This window comes from Myxine glutinosa, chromosome 8 (genome assembly GCF_964187855.1).
Source record: "Myxine glutinosa chromosome 8, kmMyxGlut1.1, whole genome shotgun sequence".
Classification (NCBI taxonomy): Eukaryota; Metazoa; Chordata; class Myxini; order Myxiniformes; family Myxinidae; genus Myxine; species Myxine glutinosa.
Window position 1 is genome coordinate 103,248,338 of NC_136268.1, and position 21,661 is coordinate 103,269,998.

General features: G+C 43.1%; 1 protein-coding gene across 2 annotated transcripts in view; it reads left to right on the forward strand.

The window, feature by feature from the left end:
* The window catches only part of LOC137418161 (uncharacterized), a 183,314-nt gene that overhangs the window by 66,124 nt on the left and 95,529 nt on the right, over nt 1-21,661 (forward strand). For both annotated transcript variants that reach the window (XM_068104176.2, XM_068104175.2), the window contains exons 4-8: nt 7,280-7,390; nt 9,254-9,330; nt 11,687-11,798; nt 14,155-14,330; nt 20,329-20,782. In XM_068104176.2, coding sequence (XP_067960277.2) covers nt 7,280-7,390; nt 9,254-9,330; nt 11,687-11,798; nt 14,155-14,330; nt 20,329-20,782 — 930 coding nt within the window. The remainder of the gene's footprint in view (nt 1-7,279; nt 7,391-9,253; nt 9,331-11,686; nt 11,799-14,154; nt 14,331-20,328; nt 20,783-21,661) is intronic.

A 21,661-nucleotide genomic window follows, 5' to 3' on the forward strand; every position in this document is an offset into this window, starting at 1 on the left:
ATGGTCAAATGCAAAAAAAATGCAATTATGGAAACATTTTGAATCATTTATTAATGAAACTTTGTATACTAGGGCATGCCCGTACTATATATAAGCTAGGACGTGCCCGTACGTGGGTGCCCGTTCCTTGCCAAAAAAAAAAAAAAAAAAAAATTTGTGTAGGGGGGTGTGTGTGTAAACATCCTAGGGCGTGCCCGTACGTGGGTGCAAAAAAACATGCGTGCAAACAACAACAACAAAAAAAAACTTTGAAACCACGTGGCAGTAACGACCACAGAACCCCCCCCCCCTCTATTTACATGAATGGTTTGGTCCATTCGCAACGACCACAGAACCCCCCCCCTCTATTTACATGCAATGGTTTGGTCCAAAGCGAACGGCTTGCAGTGTTTGGTAAAGAAATCGCCATAGCTCGGTAACTACTTCTCCGATTAATATGAAACCTTGAAAAGGCACATCCTCGGGTCCCCAGCAATATACCTGGCAAGTTTAAAGTATATCGGACCGGTAGTTGTCGAGAAACAGCGGTCACAGACAAACATACACACATACACACATACACACATACACACATACACACATACAAACACACATACACACAGAGATTAATGGAATTATAGATAGATGCAGTTAACATCAGGGATGCATGAAATATGTAACGATTTTTTTTAGATTTGACTCCCAGTTCAAGCCCCAAGAGGTCACTGGAGTCAAAACAGAAGATATTTTTTAAAACCCAAAATCTCATATTGGGTCATTCCTGGTGGAAAGTTTTGCCATCTTTAAACTTTCCCTAAGGTGGGAACTGTGGGGATTTGCGATGGTGTGCCATCGACTTCGCTCTCGTTTTGAATCTATTATGGTGCACTCGAGCTGCATTTGTGAAAGTTCAGTTGGATTTTCTTTTCTACAAAGTTGTGCCATGTTTATTTTTCTTTTAAAATCTCTTAAATTGTCCTACTTCCACAATGTTGAGAATATTCACAATATGTGAAGATTTTGTTCGGTATTTTTAAGCTTCTGGGCCTTGTACCTATACCATGTGCAAAAGTAGCTAAATTGATTCCCCGATTCCCATATACTCTCCTAACTTCCTTCCCTTTTATCCACAGCCACCGTCTCCCTCCCCCCTCCCCAATTTTAAACTCTCCCTTTTCTCCTCTGTCACCTCTCCCCCTCCCCGCCCACCAACTTTACTTAATTTTGATACATAGATGGCCCCTTCTGAAAAAGAGACTTTGGGGTTTGATGTAAATTGTCAATTTATAGTCAAACATAAACAGGATTTAAAACGATTGCTCCTGGCAATGCCACGTGTGGATAAGTCTGAAGGGATAATGTTCAATGTGTGGCTATTTTAGGCAATGTATTTATGCATTGCGTGCTCTTGTTTAGAAATATACAGTCACTTCTTATTACAACGACATGAAGCAAAATGCTCATTTTGTGTTGTTGCAACATTGAGGAAACTTTTTCTTTTTCTTTTTTTACATTACCACTTTGCTCTTCCATGAGCTCTGGTGTTGAGGGTAAAAAGACAACAAACTCATTGGCTTTTGTGGGGCCACAGTTAAATAGGACAAGCAAGGGAATGAATGAATGCACAGAGAGACAGAGACAGACAGACAGACAGAGACTGACTGTTTTATACCTGCAACATAATAGGGTTGAGTTATGCAGGGTTAGTGGTGGTAGAAAACGTAGCGGGGGTGGTGGCTAACCCCCGCTCTAGCAGGGAAAATGGCCTTAAAATGCATGTTCTTGTTTGTTGTTGTAGTGGTGGTAGAAAAGATCACTGGTAGGGATAGGGGAAGACCTGAGATGGTAGTGTACAGCCTGCTTGAATCTCTGGAGGGAAGAGTGTGATTGAACATCTTCAGGAAGGTTGCTGGACTGTTTCTAAACTGAAACGGATAATGCATTCATTTTGAATTAAGGAGCATCTTAGCATGATGGGTTTGGTTTGAACAGCTGCAGATACCTCAACACTTGCACATTTCAACATACTACATTCCTCTGCTCTTCCAATGATTATCAAGATTAAAGTTACAAAAGCTACATATAGTACAGTAGTCACTCTGTAGCAGATTAACTTGTGCTGCTTGCTGGATTGTTTGCACGTGTTATCCCATGCCATGTATTCTGCTGTTTCCTCCATTTATGCCCACTCCAGTCATGAAACGCAGCAGCCCATCACCTGAAGAGCACTGATGCATCAAGGCTTCTGTAGAACTGCATGATTGTTAAGCAAGACTTGCTGATTAACAATGGGTTACAGCTTGGCTCCAGCATTTGGATGATTGTTCTGCTATGGCGAATCACACTGATGCATCTGTATTTAAAGGGAAACCATTCTGAAACTTCATGACCTGACAGTTTATTAGAAGGACTAGCAACAGTACCCGCCCTATGAGCGGGGTTTCAATTGGGAAGCCCAAATGAAAAGGTAAAATATCAGAAAGTGAAGGCTTTTTTATTTTAAACGATTCATATAAACATCCGTTGAATCATATCACACGCAAATCATCAAGATCTAAACAGTACATGGCTAAACAGTGCATGGACGATCACGTACCATGTACGTCTCGCGTCTCGCTCGCTCTCGTGTTGTCCCGATAGTGATCCTTCCGCAGGTTCACCTACGGAAACCTTGTTACGACTTTTACTTCCTCTAGACAGTCAAGTTCGCTCATCTTTTCGGTGCACCGGCACGAGCCGAGAACGGCCCGTGCAGGGGCTGATCCGAGGATCTCATCAAACCGTCCGATCGGTAGTAGCGACGGGCGGTGTGTACAAAGGGCAGGGACTTAATCAACGCGAGCTGATGACTCGCGCTTATTGGAAATTCCTCGTTCGTGGGACACTGTCTCAAGCCCCAGTCCCCATCACAGATGGGGCTCAGCGGTTTACCCAAACCTGACGGCGAAGGGCAAGGTACACGCTGGTCCGTCCAGTGTAGCGCGCGTGCGGCCCCGGACATCGAAGGGCATTAAACGTTCATTAAACATTAAAGGTTCATTAAACATTAAAAGTTCATTAAAGGATTACGAAACGAAAAACATTACGAAATTACGTTCACACCATCACGTCAAACACTACCGTGAACACATACATCGTCACAACATCGAACAATGAGAACGTCGTCACAATGAACGTTATGCGAACGCGAATGTTATGCGGGAGTCCAAACCTGAGAATGCTGGAGACCAAAGCTGAATTTCGGAAAACTAAATAGCCTATTTTACTCCCAGGGGTCCCAGGATTACCCACCCAAAATATCTTTGCGATCGGTTCAGCAGTTTTTACGGTACCTTCGAACAGACAGACGGACATTTGGTGAATTATAGTAAAATGGTTCAAGGTCTAAGTCACCTTTTATTGTAGAAAATATAAAAACTACAGAGTGGTTGATCAAACTTCACCGATCTCTGAAGATATTTCCTTTTTATATGGGCATGTGCCCCATCAATATGGTTTCGCCACTCAATTGTCCACTCAATTGCTTTCTGCTTTATGTTTTTATCGTCACTGACATTTTAAACTCCAGTAGTCCAGTTGAGTTCATCACATACTGAACCCTCCGGCGTCCGTCGTCTGTCGTCGTCGTCGTCTGTCGTCTGTCGTCCGTTAACTTTTCGACGTTAACACTCCAGCGTCCACAAATATCAACCGATTCTGATCAAACTTGATGTGCAGCATCCTTACCCCAAGGACCAGGTTGGTATTACATTTCAGCCCGATCCATTGAAAAATGGCGGACGTAGGCGACCATTTTGTTTTTGGTCATGAAAACGACGTTAACACACTAGCGTCCACAAATATTAACAGATTTTGATCAAACTTAGAATGTTGAACCCTTACCACACAAGGTAGGTTGCTATCGCATGTCAACCCGATCTGTCACAAAATGGCCGCCATAGGCCGGCATATTTTTTCAGCTCTGAAACCATGTTAACAATCTAGCGTCCACATATATTGACGAATTTTCATCAAACTTGACATGTGAGACCCGACCTACTTTAAAGTTGTCAAGTCAGTTCAGTTGAGTTCTGCTTCCCTGGAAGCTCTAGTTTTTTATTGCGTTGGTGCACAAAAAAAAATCACCAAATATCTTTCTAAAATTACAGTTCAGTTATATTTCGACAAAAATCCAACAGCTGATCACACTGTCCATGTTGCTGTTTGGTGAGAGCTGCATCCTGAGCAAAATTGTGTCAACCAATCAAGCAGAAGGTTTGAGCAGAACATTACTACCACCAACTCTACCACTACTTCCTACCACTCCTCCCTCAAGCACCTCAAAGTAATGTCTGACTGATGGGCACTTGGTCATGCTCAAATGCTCAAAAGTGGTCATGATGGTGCTCAAAAGGGAAAGCAACTCTGAAGGTTTTTTTTCAGGTAATCCTTATGTACAGGGAACTAGAGATATCTACTGTTTGAGTGTTTCATGATCCGTGTTTAGCACGAATATAGATTCCACATTTTTCAGATCCGTTTGTGAAATGTGAGCTATTTGCACTCTGCAATATTGCTTTGCACCCTGCTGTGGGGTTTCTTTTTTATTAGCTATTCATTTGTTTGAAAGCAGGGTGGTGGGAACACGCTGCGACTGAAAAAAATTTCATTTTAAAATTATTTTCGGTGCATTTTAAGCTCTTCAATGATGATTTGAATCTCTCCAGTCTCCACGGATTAAGAAAACCTCATAACATGAGTTCATCGTGTGCCTTGAGACAGTGCAGCTTAATGTATGAATGGAATTGGGAAACTGCTCTGGAGGGGACACCGTGCCTTGCTTGATATCCGATCAGCGAACTGACTCTTGGTCCTAAAAATGTGCTCCAGTGTTTGGTTAATTCTTTGCAGTGTTGGGGAAGAACAGCATCATGTCGCAATATTAAACCAGTTCAGACTCGCTGGGTAATATATACGTACAACTTCAGTTTGTATTCAAGAAACACTTAAGACATCTGCGTGTGTGTTTGCATAGGCTTTGGCAATACTTTGGCCATTTTGCAAAAGTGTTGAAGAATATCTTCCATGAAAGCTGTGATGTGGCTTAACATCTGCATCATTAATGCAGGGCCTGAGGCCCAGTTTTATTTGTCTCAGAGACAGTATGTGTGGACTTGGACTTGGACTCGGGCGCGGAATCTTTTACCCGGCACGTGGTCTTTTCCAGTGTAACCTTATTTGCAAAAGTTGATGGAGTATTCCTATTTGCTTCGAGATTCTTAACATACATTATGTGTGTCGGACATATTGGTCTAATCCCGGTCTTTCAATCACATTTCATTGTTTGTCCCCATAGCAATAGAGTTAATGGCATTTGTATTGAAATGTTTTATAATCCTAACAAAACACAAGTTTCCGGTTTGTTTTTTTCCTCCCATATTTATCAGTGGGGTTGTTACCTCTACCACCAAAGGTGGATGGAGGTTATGGTTTCAACCCTGCCTGTCTGTCTGCCTGTTTGTTTGTTTGTCTGTTTGAACAGGGTATCTCAAAAAGTTTCGGTGAAATTTTTGGGAGAGGTTGGGTATGTGACTAGGACTAAATGATTAGATTTTGGTGCAGATCTGGATCCAGATCTGGATCCGAGAATTTTAAAAGTGATTCTTAACCATTGAGAGATAGGGCCAAAAACAATATATAGTACGTTATTTCAAAAGGTTGTGGAAAACTTATGACAAAACTAGGTTGATGAGTTGGGTAGGCGTCAAGAACAAGCTGATTAGATTTTGGTTGAGGTCCAAATCCAGGTCTGGCCTATCAGTGGGATACAAAATATAAACTGTTGAGCCTGGCGGACTGGCGGAGGTATGCGCTCTACTGAGTGCCGTTCTAGTTTAGTTTTCATCTCATTTCCGGCTCTGCTTGTTTCCCATGCTCCCTGTTCTAGGGATTTCTCCTGATCACGTGCATGGGGCATCCTTCAGTTTCTGCTATAAAAAGGGTCGCTCGGGCAGGAAGTGATATCGTCTTAAATAGCCTTATAAATTATTGCTGAACAGCCCTAATTTCTTACTTAGAAGTAAAACATATAATGAACATTGCAGTAGTGCTGTGTTTTTTTTAAGAACTAGTGGATATACCTGCCAAGGATGGGTGATATTTTCTTCTTTTACAGGAGCAAGGCTCATTGAAGAGCAAGGTAGACCTGTCAGTGGGACAACCAAAGCAATGAAAGAGCAGAATATGAGGAAAGGGGTTTGCGGTGGGGGGAGGGATGGGAGGAAACACTTAAACTGACAAGTAAGATGGTTGGGTTAGGAAAGATTAATGGGAGTAATAATAATCATGGGTTAGGATGGAGGTTGAGTTGAGGAGTTGAAGCACCAGCCCATAGTAGAGAGCAGTACTCAATTGAGCTACAGACAAAGGCCTTGCAGACTGTGAGTTGCTCTGATTTTCCAAGGAAAGCCTTGAATCGATGGAGGATGCGTAGTCTGGTGGAATGGAATGGCGTTTGATCGGATTGTAGGGCCAAACAACAACAACAACAACAACAACCCCACAACAAACGGAATAAATGGAGACAACACTACTGCTGTGACGGTTAGGTTTGAAGAGCCGCCTATCAGAATGCTGTGATGTCACCTGGCATGGCAAACTCTTTGACAAAAGTCGACTTTTGACAGGGCCCAATGGAACAAAAGTTGGAAATTTTTTGATGCGTTAAGCTGAATTGTAAGGCATTGTTAATTGTGTCTATGAGGTTTCGTGATGGTGCACAAAGTGGTGAGAGAGATGGAAACATCCGTTTATTTATATCAGGTTTGATATGAAACTTATTTATTTAAAGTTTTGATTTTACACAAGATTGTTAGTTGATGAAAATGAGTTATTGAATGTATGTTTAAATTATAGTGAATGCAATTTGTTTGCCCTTTACTAAACACCAAATCCTGAATGATACCACTATTTATGAGGATTATGACACTACTATTTTATCAGTTATTATGGGTTTCCGATTGTGTTTGTACTTGCTGCACAGCTTATGGTCACACGCTTGTTTATCAAATGTGCCGAAACATGACCCACCTACGAAAGGGCAGCTACAGTTTCTCCCATGCAGTGTGATTAAAATAAACATCGTCGACCGAAGTGGCACGACTTACTGGCAAGTAGCACATTGACTAGAGAACGTCGTTGGGCATGTTATTGTCATCGGCAGAGGGACGGCGAGGCCAGGTGGTCAGGTGTGTGGAGTGTGCCCTGTGATGGCGGTCTGGAAACCCACGATATGTCATTTTGTTCACGTTCCCTCACCCAGCAAATTGCTGACCTCAAGAAGGAGAACTTCAGCCTCAAGCTGCGCATTTACTTCCTCGAGGAGCGAGTGCAACGTGGCTGTGAGGAGGACTCTCAGGATGTCTACAGGACGGTGAGGGTGGTTGGGGAGGGGGGTGAGGGGTGGGGGGGGGGTGAGGGGTGGGGGGGGGGTGAGGGGTGGGGGGGGGGTGAGGGGTGGGGGGCGAGGATAGGTCATGGCATGTCCACTCACTAAATGGGTAGATGAGCCAGGTGTTAAAGATCCATAAAGAATCTCTGGTGTTGTAATGACATATTAAAATTCTTACTTTTATACCAAGTTATCTTGCAGTTTCAGCCTGGTGCAGTGGTGTTTGAGTTGAAAGTTAATAATATCACAGTTTGAACTTAGGCCCTCCATGGGCAATGTTGCCAACAAGTGTTATGAGCGAGGTCTGGTGTAACGCTACCGTAAAACCCTGGACTTTTGGCCGTTGACAGCGTAGTTGCTCCAACAGGGACTGATTGATGAGGGTGCTCATATACATCGTTTGAACATGAAGGAGAGGCATTAAGGCAATTCGTCAAAAGCGTACTGGATCTTGCTCCGATCCCGTCGATGGCTCCAGTGGGGATGAAATGCGTTCCTGCCTTGCCCTGCATGCGGCCATGTGTTTTCTGTGAATTAATGGACCCTATGTCTCTAATTGTTGCCTGCTTTGAACGGGTAGCTTTTCCTCATTCACCCTTGGTGAACGTCTGCCCTGTGTGATCCCCAAAACCTCTGGGTTGGTTATCCATCTGGGCCTTGTACTTGTAATCCAAAGTGCTGGATTAGTTTTATTGGCTTTCTCCCATTCCTGTAACGTCCATTGCTGGGTCTGCTTGCTGACGCAGATATAAAATGAGCTGGCGAGTTGGGCCCATTGCAATATCCACTGATGAATTATCTTGGCAAAGAAAGTTAATTCCTCACCATTTGCTTGCTATGTTTCTAATGATGTGAAATTGCTGACACATGTTGTTTTTGTGTTAGTCGCTATTCTGGGCACTTGCGTTTTGAAAACTCTGCACATCCAACAATTGTCCTTGATGGAAAAAAATAAATTTTTTTTTGAACTCTTTCTTTCTTGGTTTATCAGCAACAGTAAGCTGGAATAGTTGGTCTGTGCAAGTGTTCAAAATCCTGACATTCCCTTGAGTACAAAACAACAACCACCTTTAGAGGCCATTTTTCCCCGCTATAGCAGGGGTTGGCCTTTTTTGGGTACCGTGGTCCCCATTTTGAGGCAATGTTTTATGGCCGGATGCCCTTCCTGCCGCCAACCCTGTTAGTCACCTCTTGCAACACACAGGGAATTACCAGCGAACTGGTACTCAATTTGCCGACCTCGGAAGGATGACAGGCTGAGTCAACCCCCTAGCGTTAATTCAGCGATTGACCGGGATTCGAACCCAGGATCCTAGGATCCCAAGCCGGCACCCTAACCGTTAAGCCAACACCAGGCTTGAGTGAAGATGATAAAAACACAGGCCATCTTTGAATTATCCATGATTCCCATAGTGAATCTCCAAAGTCCCCTTTTTATTGGCCTACTTTAGCAGTGACTGATGTACTCGTACTTGTTTACCACAGGCTCCCAGAATCCAAGAAAATTATGTATTTAATTTGGGTGTCACCGTTTCCTGCACGCAAAGGCAGCTGTGCGACATTTGCCTGTTCCCAACATTGCTGGAATGGCCAGGAACTGTCTAAAGGTTTCGTTTGGAGAGGTGCAGTCTTATGTGTTCTCCCTTTATGGATCGCTGTCTCCTGTATCTGATGCTAAAGTCTTCTGCTTGACAGCAGAACAACAGCTGCTGTGCTTTAAATAGAGTAAACCTTTTTGAAATTGAGTGTCCCGTGCCGTCTTAGCTTGGCACTGTTCCGCCATAATGTTCGTCGTGTTACACGGGCCTTCGAGTGCAAGCCTTTTGTGCCCCTGTTTTCCCCTAGAACATTGAGCTCAAGGTGGAGGCAGAAAGCCTTCGGCGGGAGCTGAAGGAGAAGAAGGAGCTTTTGCTGAAAGCCTCGTAAGTGTTTTTGACAGTTCTTTCGTGTTATTTAATTGCATGTTCTTGCTCTGAAACTTTGAGCACATTCTCGATTTTTACTTGTTTAGAATTTTCTCAATTTGGGTTTTGATTTTCCTGTTAATCAAATCTGTTCAGTTGGTACAGGCTCTGTCTGTCTCTCTGTCTCAGTTTTATTGCCATCATGTTGTTAGCCTCCTTTGCTTTTTATTACTTGTTACAAGATACAAGGACATTGTTTATCTCTGGTTTATAGACAGACAAACAAACAGACAGGGGTGAAAACATAACCGACGTCCACCCTTGGTGGCCTAGGTGTTAAATTCAAATCCCATGTGCTGTTCATTTGTCAGCTCAGGTCCTGATAATTAATTTAAAAGTGCATATCTTTTTTCTCTTTTTGATATTGTACTCTTGTATGGCATATAATTGATCACCTGGACAAACCTTTAATCACAATTAACAATATTTCGATGAAAGTTTCTGGAAATATATTTTTTCTGCCCATGAGCTAATCTACGAGTGAAGATTATTGTAGGGCAAAACCGCAAATAAATATCACATTTTTCTCTTTCTCCGATTCATAAAGCCGCGCACGTCTCCTAAGGCGTATGAAAGGTGAATTTAAACGTACATGGCTTGCTTCAGTAAGGGTATACGTTTCTTCACATCCTTCCCTAACCCATGCGGCCCAAGCTGCTGTGTGTATATCTGATTTCTCTATGACTACAGCTGGCTCGCCGTTGCCTTACTGTGAGGTTTACATTCGACAGAGGCCTCTCTTTTGAGTCTACTGACATATGCCAGGACTCGTCTTAACCCTTGCACGGCTCATTGAGTCTGGAACAGAGAAATTGAGAGTTACAGTAATGTGCTGTAATATAAGTGCGCAACAGCTGACCTCTTGGGATGCTATAGGTAATTTAATGTATTTAATCAGCTCTTTTAAATCGTCTCCACATGTGACTCTACATACACGTCAGGGAACAATTGCACATGGAGAGCTTAAGATAATTGCTTTAAGTATAAAAATGTGCACAACTGAAGGACAAAAAGCTTTCTTTTTAAAAACAACAGATGTTGGCAAATTATTCTTCGTAATGTGTTGGGACAGCATGCCTTGTGCTTGCGTTATCTGTGGTTGTGTTGTGCGCATTCAAACAAGAAGTGATGGCCTTGCAAATTGCGAGCGATTATCTCTCTGTGGAAGGCCGGCTCGCACCTACCTGAAGCCTGGGATCACCGCCAAATGCCACGTGGAAACAAATTCTTAATCTCCGAGCTGTGATTGAGCGATTGGCAGTGATAAGCAAGGATGGTCTGTTTCATGTCAGCTCTACTTTGATCAGTCGACGCTCAATGGTAATGTGTTTGACCCTTTAAGTAAACCCACATGGCTCGACTAATTTATTACATTTGCCACAAACGACATCAAATTGGGATATTTGGGGTTGGGATATTTGGTTGGGATATTTGGGGCGTTACGAACCCTCCGAAATGTTTGTACACTCACATCGGACATTTTAAAGTTGGCCTGCACCGCTGATCTGCATTGTTTTCCCCCTTTTGTGCTGGAGTTCCTCGATGGAGGCTCCTGTAATGACTTTGATCGTAAGCGTACCCAAGAGAGTGCCTGTCCGCAGCAAGGCCTCCCGCGCATGAGGAATGCTGTACTTGGGCCATGTGGTTCTTTGCCGCCAAGATTTACAAAAGTGAAATAGTGCATTCGTGCTAATTACCTACAAGTAATGAAGCCATCTCGTCGGTTGTCATGTGAGTAATTTGATGATAGATGGAAGTGTGCGCACGCGTTCTTGGCTGACAGACATGGCGAGTAGTGCCGATTGCTGCTCGTTTTTTCGTTATTGCGCTTCATAACAATTCCAGCCAAGGCGTCAAACGCGGAGACTTGTAAATGCCTTTCCTGTCTGGGTTTCTGGCAGAGCACTTTGTAATTGCTTCCATGCCCACGAAAGGTGTGTCAACTACGGCATTTCAAAAGTATGGTTTGTGCTGCATTTTTGGGGTACGGCAAGAATGGGACAAGACATGGCAGCTTCGAGCCTTCTCTGGCTTGTTTGGAGGTTTAAGGCTTTAATTGAAAAATAGATGAAGAAATGTTCTCTTTGTGGGAGGGTGAGGTAGGGATATCCACATAAAATCATGACATACTTGCTTAACCACAGCAAGCACCCAAAATTTAAGGTCTGGCACCATCACGTGTGCATTTGTGAATAACGGGGCCACCTTGCTGCTCCTCATTGCACCTGTGTTGGTATTAGGTGTTAGCACTGCATATCAGTGCATTACTTTTGCTTTTAGCACTCACCCACGGTTGCTGATCATAATATTCCAGGGATGCGGTGGAGGTGCTTGCGACTGCTCGGGATGCGGAAGCAGTGAAGGACCGACAGGAAGCTTCCTCTGAAGTGCAGCAGCTCAGAGAGGAAAAACGGTTGCTTGAACAGGTGACACATCATCTCAGAATGATACTTTCACAAATGTGGCTCGAAACTGCATCTAGATTTTTATTATTATTCCCGATTAAAATCTTTATTCTACTTGCTTAGGTTTAAGTGATAGGCCCATGTGAGTAAAACGATCGATGGTGGTTTGTCTTTTGTTGATGGAAAATCCAAAGATAGTTGTCAGTGCAAAACCCAAAGTATGTTATTCACTGAAGGACTGAGCTCGTTAAAAATGTGTCAGCCATTTCATAATGGGTACGTATTTGGTATGAAAGAAATTGTGACCTGTTTGAGATATGATATTTTTGTCCCTCCCCTCCGATGAGGTTGAAGACTGGAGACATTAAAATGAGCTCCATCTGACCGAGCGATCGATCATCCGTCCATGTACTTTTATGTACGCGATATTTCAGAATCCGTTGAACATTTAGCTTTCATATTGCAGATGTCTTTTCCATATGACATTATCTCAAACTGATCTGATCACTTCTGCGATTTGCTGAATTCTGTTGCCATGACAACCATCTCGGTAACTTGGCTTGTGTACGCGATATTTCAAACACTGTTCAAGATTTACCTTTCATATCGCGAAGTTTCATACGCGAAGTATTGACATAGTCATTGAGGAAGTTAGAAGTGGAGGAATGGTTGATCAGAGTAGTGATGGCAATGTACAAAAGAGCGCGCACAGCTGTAAGGACAAATAAAAGGACGGGAACAGTGGTGAGTTTGAGGTGAAGGTGGGAGTGCATCAGGGGTCGGTACTAAGTCCACTACTATTTGTAGCTGTGATGGAAGTGCTGGCTCAGAATGTAAAGGAGGGTTTACCGTGGGAGTTGTTGTATGCAGATGATCTGGTGTTGATTGCGGAAAGTATGGATGGACTGAAGGAAAAGATGAACAAGTGGAAGGAATGTATGGAGACAAAAGGTCTGAAGGTGAATATAGGAAAGACGAAGGTGATGGCAAGTGGTAAAGCATGTGGTGAGGTGGAAAGAACTGGGAAGTGGCCCTGTGCTGTGTGTAGGAAGGGTGTCGGAGTGAACTCCATTCAATGTACAATGTGCGCTGAGTGGGTTCATCAAAAATGTAGCGGTCGAGAGGATCATTAACCAGTGTGGCAGCTGCATTCAAATGTAAGGTGTGCACAGAGGGAGGGAGCTGCAGATGGAGGAAATGTTGAGTTGGATCTTGGAGACGGCGTGAAGCTGGAAGGTGTGAAAACATTTTGCTACCTCAGAGACATGCTGAATGGAGAAGGTGGATCAGACTCGGCAACGGTTGCTAGAGTGAGATGTGCATGGAAGAAGTTTCGGGAACTGAGTGGCATGCTGATGAGGAGGGGAGTGTCGTTAAAGCTGAAGGGAAAGGTGTATGCTGCATGTGTGAGAAGTGTTATGATTTATGGGAGCGAGACATGGGTCATGAATGTAGAGCAGCAACTAAGACTGGAAAGGGTGGAAATGCGAATGGTTCGGTGGATGTGCCGAGTATCGTTGAGAGAGAGGAAGACAAATGATGAATTGCGAAAGATGATGGGAATAGAGCCTGTGATTGATGCTGTGAAGAGGAACAGGTTGAGATGGTTTGGTCATGTGTTGAGGAAGGATGAAAGTGACTGGTTGAGAAGAGTGATGGAAATGAATGTAGAAGGAAGTAGAGGACGGGGAAGACCGAGGAAGACTTGGCTAAAGATGGTGGAAGAAGAAATGTGGGCAAGGGGGTTAACAAGGAGAGATGCAGAAAATAGGGCAAAATGGAGAAGATTGTCATGGGGACCGCAAGGCTAACCCCCGCTCTAGCAGGGAAAATGGCCTTAAAATGCATGTTGTTGTTCTATTTACCTTTCATATCACACAGATCCTATTCCTCATTCCACCCAAAAAGTGGGGGAGCAAGTTATTTTGTAAAATGGTATAGCTGTGCATTTTATGATGAGAAAGACTGCTTTACACAGGAAGCATAGAGTCCCAGTGTGAGTACAACTTATGGTGGGAGGTTCTTCCAACTTTCACAGACATGACAAACTTATCTGACCCTTGACCCCTACGGTATAATATATTGTGAGCAGCGCACCTGGGTGTTAACATTTATTGTTTTATTTTCCTTTTTCAAGGTAACTTCTAATTATCAGAGTGATACTAAACGTGATAGCGCAGTTTTTTTTTAATGAATATATTTTGGGAAATTTGCTATGTAGATATGCCACTGACGTCAAATTATTATTATTTAATTATTATTATAAGGTGTTCTTCTTCATAAAAATACTCTTTCTTCTATAGCGTTATACAAAAGTTGAGGTTTTGATTTCCACCACGGTGTTCGTGTTGATGCTTTGTAATGTCTTGTGCTGCAGGCGGTCCAGGAGATGCTTGAGGAGGCAGAGCGCATGGCCCAGATTGCTGAGGCTGACAAATTGCGTGTGCTGCAGTTGCAGAGCGAGATTCAGGTTGCACACAAGGTACAACTGTCAGAAAGGCAGTCGGTACCGGACAAAGGTGGTTCGAGTCGTCCTGACAAACAGGGAGGCAGGTGAGTGTTTCAGGGTACATTTTTATGAAAAACAGATTTTTATTTTCAACATTATGGTTTGACTTAGCATAATATGTTGAAATTATTCTTCACCATTATCCAAAAAGAAAAGTCGGTGATGTTTATTGGCACAGGAATAGAATCCTCTTATTTTTATTTTCAATTGTAACCGTTCCAGCAGGCTGTACCGCATTTGTACTTTTTCTGTGAAAAGCAAGGATATCATGATGAAGACCTAAACGTACTGGGATTCCCAGTCTTGCATGGATGTACCAACAATGTAGAGTTGCAAATGGTTACAAAAATTATTTACTTGTTCTTATTTTTCGCTCTATTTTTCCCTTACGATAAAAGTACAATTTTATGTTTTAGCCATTTGTTTATTACCCGCGCCAGAGGAGAGGGCATTGCATTTGAGTCCATTTGTTTGTTTGTCTGTTTGTTTGTCCGTACAGAATAAATATGATTTTTCCTGCAACCGTTGGTCCGATTGACAGGAATTTTTCACCATAGGTGCAACTCCACCTGTATAATTTTTTAATGACAATTATGATGTCATCGGTCACGTGTTTTGCTTTTGTATACAAGATGGAGGCTCGTGTAAGAGCTAACATTGATGACAAAAAGACAAACTGACATAAAAATCATAAAACATATGATATAGGGAGCAGGAGACAAGATGGAGAGCAGGGACATCGGGAGATCTGTGGGAGGGAGAGGGCTTGGAGGAGGAGGCATGGCAAGGGGGAGGAGGGTGGGAGAAGTAAAAAACTCATGGACACTGCTGGGACTTCCAGGAAAGAAGTCGGTATTTCAAAAAAGTGGATCTGGGGTGAATTAATGGGGGTAGAAAAGATCAAGGTTTTGGATGGGAGAAGATAAGAGATGGTGGTGAACAGCTGTTTTAAAGACCGAGAGGGAGGAGTGGGATTGAAGAGAGTGGGGTAGTTTGTTCCAGAGGTGGGAGAAAAGAGGAATGAAAGAGTGTAGGTGAGTAGAGAGTCTTGGTTTTGGCAGTTTAACCATAAGAGGGTTGCTGGCAGATCTTGTGTGACCTGTGGGAATATTTGGGGGACAGAGCATAGAGAGATCTGGGGGAGCAAGGCCACAGAGTCAGTAGAAGACAGAAAGACCACCAACCTGCCTGTGGTGAGTGAGTGAAAGGCCCTCTGAGTTAGCTTCATCGCGGCAGATTCCAATTGCTTTGGTTTCAACAGCATGAAGCCGAGCTAGGTATGAGGCAGGAGCACCGGCCCAGAGGGGAGAGCAGTATTCCATTGAGCTGCGGATGAAAGCCTTGTACAGTGCATTCAGAAAATATTCAGACCCCTTCACTTTTTCACATTTTGTTATGTTGCAGCCTTATGCTGAAATCGTTTAAATTCATTTTTTCCCTCATCAATCTACACTCAATACCTCATAATGACAAAGAGAAAACAGGATTTTAGAAAGTTTTGCAAATTTATTAAAAAGAAAAAACTGAAATATCACATTGACATAAGTATTCATACTCTTTGCTATGACACTTGAAATTTAGCCCAGGTGCCTCCCATTTCTCTTGATCATCTTTGACATGTTTCTACACCTTGATTGGAGTCCACCTAGGGTAAACTCAATTGATTCGACATTATTTGGAAAGGCACACACCTGTCTATATCAGGTCTCACAGCTGACGATGCATATCAGAGCAAAAACCAAGCCATGAGGTCGAAGGAACTGCCAGCAGAGCTCGGAGACAGGATTGTGTCGAGGCACAGATCTGGGGAAGCCTACAAAAAATCTCTGCTGTATTGAAGGTTCACAAGAGCACAGTGGCCTCCATAATTCTTAAATGGAAGAAGTTTGGAACAACCAGGATTCTTCCTAGAGCTGGCCGCCCGGCCAAACTGAGCAATCGGGGGAGGAGGGCCTTGGTAAGAGAGGTGACCAAGAACCCGATGGGATTCTCTGGCTGAGCTCCAGAGATCCTGTGTGGAGATGGGAGAAACTTCCAGAAGGACAACCATCACTACAACACCACACTGATCCCGGGCTTTATGGCAGAGTGGCCAGACAGAAGCCTCTCCTCAGTCAAAGACACATGAAAGCCCACTTGGAGTTTGCAAAAAAAGCACCTAAAGGACTCTCAGACTGTGAGAAACAAGATTCTGTGGTCTGATGAAACCAATATTGAACTGTTTGGCTTCCGTCTATGTGCAAAAGTGCTCTTTTGATATATTTTGTTTGTCTGGTTGATTTGTTTGTGAAATAAATGTTAGCTCTTTCAGGAGCCTCGATTCAGTATACAAAAAACAAAAAAACAAAACAAAAAAAAAATTGTAAAGAACTCTGACCAAACTGTGACCTGTGACCAAAACTGTGAACTGTGAACTGAAAAAAAAAAAAAAAAAAAAAAATGTAAAGAACTCTATGGGGAATAAAATATGTTAATGATGATGTCATAGGTGCCTCCATTATGACGTCATAATTCGACAAGTACAAAACTTCATCCAATCAAGATGAAATTTCTTGAGCGTCTTCTCAGGATAAATTGGTGGAGAAAAAAAATATATGATTATGTAGTCGGTTATGGTTCGGCCGCCGTATTTGTTTTGAACACAAAAGCCTTAAAAACCACTGGAGACACATCCTGTCGAGGGTCTGCAAGCTCTGATTGCTCTTTCTTGTTATGTATGCAAAATGGCAGAATATTTTCATCCCCACATTGCCTCCTTTTTAGAAGCCAACTACATGCCCCTTGCCTTCAATTCCATACCCTCTCATCCCCTGTGTAATGTCTCCTAATGAACCTTTCCCCCCCTTATACCTAACACTCTCTTCTCTCTCTTCATTTTCTCAGTTTAGATTTCCTCCTCTCCCCCAATGCATACTTTTCTAAATAGATGGCCCCTTAACAAGATATATATAACCACCTTTAGAGGCCATTTTTCCCCGCAAAGCGAGAGTTGGCCTTTTTCGGGAACCGTGGTTGTTGTTGTTTTTTGGTCCCCTTTTTGAAGCAATGTTTTACGGCCGGATGCCCTTCCTGACGCCAACCCTTTTTGCCGCCTTTAACGACAAACAGGGAATTACCAGTGAACTGGTACTCAATTAGCCGACCTCGGAAGGATGACAGGTTGAGTCAACCCCCCTGGCGTTAATTCAGCGATCGACCGGGATTCAAACCCAGGATCCTAGGATCCTAAGCCGGCACCCTAGCCGCTAGCCCAACACCAGGGACTAAAGGGCCCCTTAACCCCCTTAACCAGGGCCCCTTAACAAGATCTCGCAATATAACAATTATTGTATCATCACTTTTGCAAAGTATTGTAATGTGGATGGGTGGGAGCGGGTGGAGTGGATCCACAGGCGTTCCACTCAAATGGCTGTCAGGGAGACCAACCTTACGTGTTGTTTCTGTTTATTACCCTCGCCAGTGGAGAAAGTATTGCATTTGAGTCCTTTTGTTTGTTTGTCTGCACACAATAAATATGATTTTCTTTGCAACCGTTGGTCCGATGACCGGAAATTGTGACCATACGTGCAACTCCACCTGTATAACTTTTAAATGATAATTATGATGTCATAGGTCACGTGGTACGGGTGCCATCTTGGAAAAACCGAAAATTTTACACCTCTATATCTCCGAAAGCGCTGCATGAAAAAATTTCGACATGGCTCATTGTAATGAACTCTCCATGGGGAATGAAATATGTTAATGATGATGTCATAGGTGCCTCCATTATGACGTCATAATTAGACAAGTACAAAACTTCATCCGATCAAGATGAAATTTCTTGAGCGTCATCCTGGGATAAATTGGTGGATAAACTTTTTTTATGACATCAGTCACGTGGTTCGGCCGCCATCTTGGAAAAACCGAAAAAAATTGCACCTCCACATCTCCAAAAGCGCTGCATAGAAAAAATTGATAGATGGCTCATTGTAAAGAACTCCATGTGGAATAATATATGTTAATGAGGATGTCATAATTCGACAAGTACAAAACTTCATCCGATCAAGATGAAATTTTTTGAGCATCATCTCGGGATAAATTGGTGGAGAAAAGAAAAAGATGACGTCATCTGTCACGTGATTCGGCCGCCATATTTGTTTTACTACAAAAGCCTTCAAATCCACTGAAAGCATGTCCTGGCGAGGGTCTGCAATCTCTGATTGTTCTTTCTTGTTCAAACTTGTTTAACCTTTCTTATTTTTTTTCTTGGCACTATTTCAGTGAAGTAGGTAATTAAATCTTTCTTTTTAAGAAGGTACCTTTGTTAGATCGAGAAGAGGGTTACTTAGACTACTATGAATGATCGTTTTAAGGCCATTTTCCCTGCTAGAGCAGGGGTTAGCCTTGCGGGCCCCATAACAATTCCCTGTTTTTTTGAGGCAATGTTTTTATGGCCAGATGCCCTTCCTGACGCCAACCCTTAGTCGCCTCTTCCGATGTGCAGGGATACAGTGTACCTATTCTAAACCGGGGTACACACCGGGTTACTTAGACAACTATATCGACCCCAATTATTCTCACCTTCTTGTGGGGTCAGTCCGTCCAGCTGGTTTGGCCTATTGTGTCTCACAAACCAGTGGACCAGCCCTGATATTCGACTGAAGGTGGCTGGAGTTTGTAATTGGTTCAGGTGGCCAGTAATAATGTGCCTCCTCTTCACGAAATACAGCATGGAATCTTCAGCATCTACCAACAACCAGTGCTGGCCGACAGGTTCTCCGTCACAACATCCATAAGATTGCAGAAGCCCTTTGCTGAGGCGCCATGGCTGTTGCGAAAAGTACCCACACCCAGCCAGCTGGCATGAGGACAATTAAAGTCACCACGTATGAGGAAGAGAGAGTTGGGATGAGTGGATCTAAGTTGGTCCATGTTGTCAGACAGCGAGATGTAAATGGTGTCATCACTGTTTGGTGGATGGTTGAACACACATATGAACAAATGGTGGGAATGGAGGGGGAGGAGTAAGCTACCGGATACAAGAGAGGGGAGGAGTAGGGTAAGATGAGGGAGGAGAGGGTGAGGGTGGGAGAGCTGTTGACAGTGTGTTGGAGATTGCAGGAGAGCTTGGAGAAAGGCGAAGATGAGGACAAAAATCTAGATGGTGATGGGATGAGGCACAGTGAGGAGTAATTTGAAGGGGGTGGGGGAGGGCAGAGCAAAGTAGAAGATTGAGGAGATTGAGGAATGAGTTGGAAGAGAGAGGAAGGGTGGAGGAGGCACATTTGTGGATGAGTTAAGAGGAAACTTTGAGGAAGAGAGGTTAGAGGGGAGATTTGAAGAAGAGTGGTGAGGGGGGAGATTTGAAGGGGAGTGGTGATGAGGGAGATTTGAAGGGGAGGGGTGAGGTGGTAGTTTTGAAAGGGATGGGTGAGGTGGGAATTTTGAAGGGGAGGGGTAGGGGGAGGTAGTGATGGAATGGGGTTAGGAAGGAGTAGAGGGAGGGAACATGGAGTGGGATGCGGGTGGGTTGTACAAAAGGAACGGTTATTTAAATACAACCAACTCTTGCAAGTCGGATATACGTTTGAAAACGTTAGTGAGTAACACTCAACCCAAACAAAGCCAATGGAAATCTGATGCAACACACCCAGGAAGTGTATAAGCAGCAGAGACCTACAGGCCTGATGTCATAGACCCACCAGAAAACCAAGATGTTGGCCATATTATTTTGTCTAGGTGCCATGGTGGGTGGAGTCGTGACAAATGTGGGTGGAGTCTGGCAGCTGTCTGACCAATGGGTGCACATTTCAAAAATTGACCCCCAAAAATAACCATGACAACAGCAACACCAACTATGTGGCGCTCTTGTAGACCTGCGATAAAAAAATAAAAGGAGATCAGCAGGGAAGGGAGAGGTGATTGTGAATATTAATGGAAGGCTTTTTGGGGAGTGGTTAAAATTCTCCCTTTTGATATTTGTATTTTATAAATAGCTCCTTGGTATGTTTAATGACCAGCTTTGTTGATGTTTTTAAAAATTTTTTTTGTTTATCCCCCCAGGTCAGACATTTGGAACACACTGCAAGATTCTCAAGTTCAAAATGGCCGCCTCCAGGCAGAAAACGAAAATCTCAAAGAACAACATGATAGCCTTCGGGTAAAAAACTGTCAGCTGGAAACGGAGAAGAGGCATCTTCAGATGGAGTATGGTAAATTTCAAGCTGGGAGTGTTCATTTACACACGGAGAAAACCCGATTGGAGACTGAGAACGGGCAACTCCAAAAGGAGAACAATCACTTGGAAATGGTGAATAGACAGCTACAGGCAGATAATGGCAAACTGCAGGTGGGAAACAACCACAAGGAGATGGAGAATTCGCGGCTTGTGTTTGAGCTTGAACAGAAACGTGCAGATAGTGGGAAGTTTATGGAGGAGCTGATAACGTTACAAGGTCTGGAAACCCAGGTGGCCAAAGTCCAACAAGAGCTGGTTCAGAGTCGTCAAGAAAAGCTGGTAAGTTCATCAGTGAAATGGACTTATAAAAACAACATCTTCCATGAGACTGTGTATATATGTGTGTACATACTGTATATCGGTTTTGACCCTATATATCAATGGTGAAGAATCACTTTACAAATTCTAATATCCGGTTCCGGATCTTCACGAAAATTGGAACAATTTTTTCTTGTCACACACCTAACCTGTCCACATAATTTCGTCCAAATCCATCCATAACTTTTGGACTATTAAGTTTGTTGTAGGAGCACTCTTCGCTTCATCACCATATTCAAATTGGTGACCGTGTGATGCTACAAGTGAACCTCAAGAAAAGCTTCTAGCACACAAAAAGCTCTGCGTTCTGTGATGATTTGTCAGCATTTTATAGGAAAACTTTCCTCCTTATACCCAATATATATGGGCAGGTTTGTATATGCCAATACATTTTTGCAGATACTCTTTAACCCTTTGAGTACGGGATTTTTTATTTATAAAAATACCCCCGGTACGGGATTAATTTGGCATTTTGGTACGGGAATGCAACCACGTACTGACGATCTATTTAAAGGTAGAGTCGATGACGTGTAGTAACGTCATCCGAACACAAAACTTTTTCGTGGGTTGCGGCACTGGACGTCATCCGTACTCAAAGGGTTAAAAATAGTTTATTTTACTATGTGATTATTTATTAAACTTCATTAGTAAATTGCCTGTCTTCGACATTGTGCATAATTTGTGCATGATCGAGATCATGTTTGGGGTCGTTTCGGTGTAATCTGATTGACCGTTTTACAAAAATCCGATTGACCGTTCCGTCTTCATTTTACAACAGCAGATTTTGGTGAAATTAGTTTTCCTTCGGGTGTACAAACGATGGTGCTGAAGGTGAAAACA